General features: G+C 55.2%; 1 protein-coding gene across 3 annotated transcripts in view; it reads left to right on the top strand.

Annotated features, from left to right (window-relative positions):
* Positions 1–6,732, top strand: part of ZYX (zyxin) — a 10,398-nt gene that overhangs the window by 2,631 nt on the left and 1,035 nt on the right. For all 3 annotated transcript variants that reach the window (XM_017511296.2, XM_017511295.2, XM_017511294.2), the window contains 4 exons: positions 4,518–4,638; positions 4,788–4,957; positions 5,046–5,224; positions 6,117–6,237. In XM_017511296.2, coding sequence (XP_017366785.1) covers positions 4,518–4,638; positions 4,788–4,957; positions 5,046–5,224; positions 6,117–6,237 — 591 coding nt within the window. The remainder of the gene's footprint in view (positions 1–4,517; positions 4,639–4,787; positions 4,958–5,045; positions 5,225–6,116; positions 6,238–6,732) is intronic.

Raw genomic sequence — 6,732 nt, 5'->3', positions numbered from 1 at the left:
TCTCGGCTCACGGCAACCTCCACCTCCTGGGTTCAGGCAATTCTCCTGCCTCAGCCTCCTGAGTAGCTGGGATTACAGGCACTCACCACCATGCCCAGCTAATGTTTTTGTATTTTTAGTAGAGACGGGGTTTCACTGTGTTGACCAGGATGGTCTCGATCTCTTGACCTCGTGATCCACCCACCTCGGCCTCCCAAAGTGCTGGGATTACAGGCTTGAGCCACCGCGCCCGGCGGTTTTTCCCATTCTTGGTTCTTGTGTTAATCTCCCTGCTCCTCTGAGCACTCTTTCTGCCCGAGGGCTTGGAGATAAGTCAGCCCCAGTAAACATGGGCTGAGCCAGCATCCACCAAGTGCCAGGCACTGTGCTCTGTGCCCAGGAGACTGGGACACAAGAGGGAAGAGATCTCTGCAAAAAGCTCAGCCTTCAGGTGCCAAATGGACCTAGGATGGAATTCCTGGCTCAGCTTCTCCTCCCAAGTCCTTAGACTGGGCAAGTTAGGTGAACCCTGAGGCTGAGTTTCTCCATCTTTAACATTATCTACTCCATATAGTGGTTGTGAAGATTAGGTGAGCTAATACCTAGAGAGTGTTGGGTTCTGTATCTAGCACGTAAATACTCAAAATAGAAAAGCTGTAATTACACAATGGTTATTGCCTTGTAGTTCAGGAGGTAAGATCATCCAATTTCTGGTGACTAAGATGACTCTGATGGTCATCCAGTCCAAGCATCCATACTGATAGTGTGGATGTCTGCGTACCCTCAGACACAGCATAGGAAAAAATGCCAGGGGCCAGCGAGCTTTGCAGGGACTCCCGACACTCAGACCCAGGAGTCAACTCGGGGCCTGGCAAGTTAGGAAAGGCTTCGAAGGATAGGCAGGACTTAAGAATTCAGAGAGGAAAGGGATGTTTGGAGAACAGAAAGTGGAAGGTTCCTGTGGGAAAATGATAGAATTCTACTTGGAGAGGCAAATGGGCCTGGAGGGAGTAGGAGGTGAAGTGGCTCACCAAGGAGCTCTTGAGCACTGGAGAGTCTTTCCTGATTTTTGAGTAGGTGTGGGGTGGGTCAGGAGGGCTGGTGAAAGCAGTGTCTTTGGAAGCTTTCTGGAAAGTTTCACCAGCAGGGAGGTGTATTCGAGGGAGGTCAGTGCTGTGTGTGTGTTCACTCTTGGGCAATAGTAACATTAGTTGCAATGAAAAATCAGCCCCGCATGTGAGCACTGTGTGCCAGAGCTGTTGGGAAGGCAGAGCCTCGGAGACTTAGCAAGCGATGAGCAATTGGAAGACAAGGCTGTGGGGAAGAGGCAAAAAAAATCTTCAGGGTGATTTGGAGATTGGGGGTATGGGTGGACGATAGTATTGCTGACAAAATAGAGAAGTCCAGAAGGGGAAATTCTTTGACGGGAAGAGGTGGGGTCCAGCTGTCATATGGTTGAGCAACAGGTCCCAAGAGGACTTTCAGCTGGGGCCGTCATTCAGTTAGAAATGCAGGGCCAGGTTTCAAGAGAGGGCCAGGGATGTCTGGCGTGGTGATGGGGCGCAGTGACACTGACACCGAAGGGTCAGGGTCAGAGCTGAGGAGCTTCCCAGGGAGTGCAGGGAGCAGGGACTGGGAGGTGCAGGAAGAAGAGTCCGGGCGCACTTGGAGAAGAGAGCTGAGCTCTTGAGCGGGGGTGTTGGAGGGAGTGAGGACTCAAGGCTAGAGATTAGACTGTTGGGAAATTGGCAACAGTCTTGGGATGGCCCGTTTGTGCCCTGTGGTGGGAACACAGTGTGAGGAGCGGAGGATGAGTGGGTGGGGAGAAGTGTGGCTGTTGGTGGACCCTGGTCTTAAAGATTGGCAGGGAAAAGGAGGAAGGAGAGGACTGTGTCAGTGGTGTGAGTGTGGTGTGTGTGTGTGTGTGTGTGTGATGTGTGTGTGTTAGTGTGTGGGTGTGGGTATGGCATATGTGTAGGTGAGTGTATGTATGTGGATGTGTGAGCATGAATGTATGAGTGGTTGTGTGATGTGTGGTGTGATTATATGTGTGAAAGTATGTGTATGTGAGTATGTGCATGTGTGAGTGTGAAGGTGTGTGTATGAGAGGTGTGTCTGTGATGTGTATGGTGTGTGGTTGTGTGTATATGTGTGAAAGTATGTGCACAAGCGAATGTGGTGCACAAACACACTTTCACACATATCCACACAAGTGGTGTGTGTATATGTATATATATGTGAATAATGTGTGTGAGTGTGTGGTATTTTTTTGTTTTTGTTTTTGTTTTTGTTCGACAGAGTGTAGGCTGTCGCCCAGGCTGGAGTGCAGTGGTATGATCTTGGCTCACTGCAGCCTCCGTCTCCTGGGCTCCAGCAATTCTCCTGCCTCAGCCTCCTGAGTAGCTGAGATTATGGGCACTTGCCACCATGCCTGGCTAATTTTTGTATTTTTAGTGCAGACAGGGTTTCACCATGTTGGCCAGGCTGGTCTCGAACTCCTGACCTCAAGTGATCTGCTCGCCTCAGCCTCCCAAAGTGCTGGGATTACAGGCGTGAGCCACCGCACCTGGCCTGGTGTGTTATATCTGAGTGTGAGTGTGCATGTGAGTGATGTGTGTGTGTGGTATATATGTGTGGATGTGAATGTATGAGGGGTGTGGTATTTGAGTGTATGTGTGTGATGTGGTTATGTGTGTGTGCATGTGAGTGGTGTGTGGGGGTACGTATGTGTGAGGATGTGAGTGTGAGTCTGTGGTGTGTTTGTGGTTTTCTCAGGTTGGGGGAGAAGGCTCAGGTACTTGTGTAACCCAGGGAAGCAGCTGATGGAGGGTGAGTGTTGTGGGAGAGGAGGGGCAAGTTGCTTCAGGCCCTGGAGGAGATCTTGGTGATGTCCCCTCCCCCTAGACGCATCCCAGACAGCAAGGACAGGGTGGCTGCAGTGTGGAGGGGAAGGACAATGAGGGAGCTTAAGCTGGCTGGCTTCCATGTTCTCAGCCATGTGCGAGTTGAGGTCACGGTGCAATTGAGGGGGTGAAGCAGGTGGGGGCTCAGGAGAAGGAGAGGTCTGGAACAGCTGCGGTGGGGAAGGCAGGGCTGGAGGGCTCAAGGGCTCTGCAGTGTTGTGAGCTCACTCTGCAGTGTTCAGCCATCTCTCCACTGATTTCTGCAGCTTGGAAGCAGAAACAGGAAGCGGGTGGTGGTGTGACTTGGGGTTGGAGACTGGGCCAGATAGCTGTGGGTGGCTGCAGGTTCCTGGAGTGACAGTGAGCCTTGCAGGAGTAGATGGTCAAGGGGCCAGGCTGGAGCATGGAGGACAAAGTCCAGGAGTGGGTTGGGGGTGGGGGAACTAAAACTTTTCTGGGTTCACACAGTAGATGTGAATGGGGAAGAGGAGAGGCCGATGATGGCTGGCAAGGGACTTGGAGGTAAATGTGAGGTCAAGGGTGTCCCATGATGGAAGGTGACTGAGATGGAGGGAAGTTTGGCATTGGTGCAGGCTGGCAGAGGGGACAGTGCTGGACAGAGTGTCCTGATGAACAGGGATGCCCATGGGAGGTGATGCAGATGAGGATTCTTTGCTTCTGAAGGACAAGCTGGGCTGCCAGGGCTGAGGGGAGAGGGGCTGTGGGAGGAGGTAGCAGGGGGGCTGTGGAGGTTCCAGGTGTTATGGGAATGAAGGCATCTGCAGGTAGCACACTCAGGGATGGGGCTGCAGTCCTGGGTAGGCTTTTCCAGACATAGAAAAGACCCACCCATGCACGTGCTTCTGTGGGATCGTCTCCTGGCAGGGCTGGTGCAGGGCAGACAGCCCCTCCCGGAGTTCTCAGGGTTACTGGCAGCGCTGTCCTTAACATCCATCCCCCACCCCGGTCCCCGGGATCCCCAAATGGGAGGTTGGGCTGGTGTAGGGGGTGGCCTTTGGACCTTCTCTGAGGCTGCTGGGGAAGGACCTGAGTGAGCTAGTCCAGAAGCCCCTCGCTTGAGGAATGGAGTCTCTGTGTGGGGGTGGGGCTGGGCTCCTGCAGACAGCTCTGGGGGTTTAACCTACAATTCCTGCCTGTGTTGTATCCTCACGCTGACAGGGGCTGCTCAGCAGCAGGCAGGCCGGGTAGGTGTGTGTGTGCGTGCGTGCACACCATTGCGTGCCCCTGTTCCATGGGGCGATGTCTGAGCATGCTCTGTGGAGTGATGCGTGGCCCTGGAGTGTCTGGTGCTTCAGTGACCCGAGCTGCTGTGTGCGTGGCCTCCGTCCGCTCAGTTATTCTGGCCTGTCTGTGACTGCTCAGGGGGTTTGGGCAAAGCGGGTGGAAATGTCTTGCTGGACGAGATACAGGCTTAGATCCCCTTCCCCTGTTATTTGTGTGGTGCTGGGGGTAGGGGGGGTGGGGGGACAAAGCAGAAGCTTTCAGGGTCTAGCCTGAGCATCTGGGACACGAGCTGGGAGTTAAGACCTCCTCGGAAGAAGCCGGGTAGGCTGGCCTGGGGAGTTCTGGGAGGCAGTGGCCCTTGAGAGTGTGAAGAAAGTGTTGGGATTGCAGGTGCGTTCCCCGGGGGCCCCAGGGCCCCTGACTCTGAAGGAGGTGGAGGAGCTGGAGCAGCTGACTCAGCAGCTAATGCAGGACATGGAGCATCCTCAGAGGCAGACGGTGGCCGCCAATGGTGAGCCCCCCCCCACCAGGTCACCCCCACCCTGCCCCACATCCCGGTGGGGGCCAGGGCTGTGGCTCCCCTCCCCATCTGAGCTGGCTGATCCCTCGCAGCCCTTCATACTTCCTTTTATTTATTGCCATCTTCTCTGGCCTTCCCAGAACTCTGTGGCCGATGCCATCAGCCCCTGGCCCGGGCTCAGCCAGCCGTCCGTGCCCTGGGGCAGCTGTTCCACATCGCCTGCTTCACCTGCCACCAGTGCGCCCAGCAGCTCCAGGGCCAACAGTTCTACAGCCTGGAGGGGGCACCGTACTGCGAGGGCTGCTACACTGTGAGTCGGGCTGTGCTGGGCAGTCGGGCGCTGGAAGCCGGCTGTGGGGTGCTGGTTCCTAGCCAACCTCCTCGTGCTGCCTCCTCAGGACACCCTGGAGAAATGCAACACCTGTGGGCAGCCCATCACCGACCGCATGCTGAGGGCCACAGGCAAAGCCTACCACCCGCAGTGCTTCACCTGTGTGATCTGCGCCCGCCCCCTGGAGGGCACCTCCTTCATCGTGGACCAGGCCAACCGGCCCCACTGTGTCCCCGACTACCACAAGTGAGGACCTGCCTTCTGGGCTCCGGCCACACCTGGTCTGGTAGTCAGGCCGCTTGCTACCCTGGCCTCAGGACAGCCCAAACCCCTGGTCTTGCTTTCTGGTCCCATGTCCTATCTGTAGACAGCAGGGACCAAGTCATCTGGATGTAGCTGTCCAGGGGCTTTAGGCCTAGGCATGGAGTGGCTAGTCCCTCCCTCACCCTTTGATGCACTGAGGCCTATTTTGGGTGTATGTCAGCTTTTAGTGAAGTGGGCTAGAGTGACTTCATTTCACACACAGGCTGGGTTCTAAAAGTTCTTTTGGAGATCAGCTATTGGGAATACTGGTTTCTCCACAGAAACAGTGTTTAGAAGGTGGCTCCTTTGTCAGGCTGATCCGCAGAACCTCAGTGCAGCTGTGGGAACTGTGCACAGTCTGACCCCCACCTCTGAGGGGTGTTTGGGGGAAACACTTTCAGGATTCCGGGGGTGGCCATGACTCACATCGCTCCACACTGCCAGGCAGTCGGGGCAGAGGCAGTGGTGCGTGGGGTCGGAGGACTGGTGGAAGGCAAGGGTCAGGGAACCAGGATGGGATGGGACGGGTGCTTCAGGGCTGGCTTTCTGCAGAAGCTGCAGTGTGAATGGGACAGTAAGGATGGACCCTGGCTGGTGTGTGGGAGAGTGACTCTCCCTTGCTTTGGAAGAGTGACTGGTGAGGCAAGAAATTCCCTTTGACGAGGGCCAGATATGGTGGCTCAGTCTTAGGCCCTTCTAGTGAGCTTCCTCCACCTAGAGATGCAGGGCAGAGGAGTCCCTTCTTTGCTGCACAACCTGGGTTCTGCTTGCGCACACAGGGTTTGAAAGCCCTGGCCCCCCTGAGCTAACTGCCGGCCATTTCTGCCCCTCCCAGGCAGTACGCCCCGAGGTGCTCCGTCTGCTCAGAGCCCATCATGCCTGAGCCTGGCAAAGATGAGACCGTGCGAGTGGTCGCCCTGGACAAGAACTTCCACATGAAGTGTTACAAGTGTGAGGTCAGCCACCCCTCTGGGCTCCTTGTGCTGGCTCTGACCAGGAAGTGGTGGGAGATGCTGCTTACTAACTGGGTGGTGGAAATCACCAGCATTTAGCAAACAGGGCTGTGAGTTTGAGGGTGGCTCATGGTAGCACCCAGATCTGCCCTGCCCAAATGCTTCCTTGCCACGGCAGGAAAGGGGGCTGGGGGGCATCTGAGATCACTTTGAGTCATAGAGAAGCCAAGAAAGGGGACCAGCCAATAGGAGGGAAGGACATGGTGTTTTACAGTGGCAGGGGATAGGGAGTCAGGACCTGAGAGATCTTCGAATGGAGGTGAAGCAGGATGGGAGAGGCCCCCAAACCTCTATTTTATTTATTTATTTATTTATTTATTTATTTATTTATTTATTTGAGACGGAGTTTCGCTCTTGTTACCCAGGCTGGAGTGCAATGGCGCGATCTCGGCTCACTGCAACCTCCGCCTCCTGGGTTCAGGCAATTCTCCTGTCTCA

Source organism: Cebus imitator, unplaced genomic scaffold (assembly GCF_001604975.1).
Source record: "Cebus imitator isolate Cc_AM_T3 unplaced genomic scaffold, Cebus_imitator-1.0 Scaffold446, whole genome shotgun sequence".
NCBI classification, from domain to species: domain Eukaryota; kingdom Metazoa; phylum Chordata; class Mammalia; order Primates; family Cebidae; genus Cebus; species Cebus imitator.
Note: the sequence above shows the minus strand (reverse complement) of the source record. Positions and strands in the feature narration are given on the sequence as shown.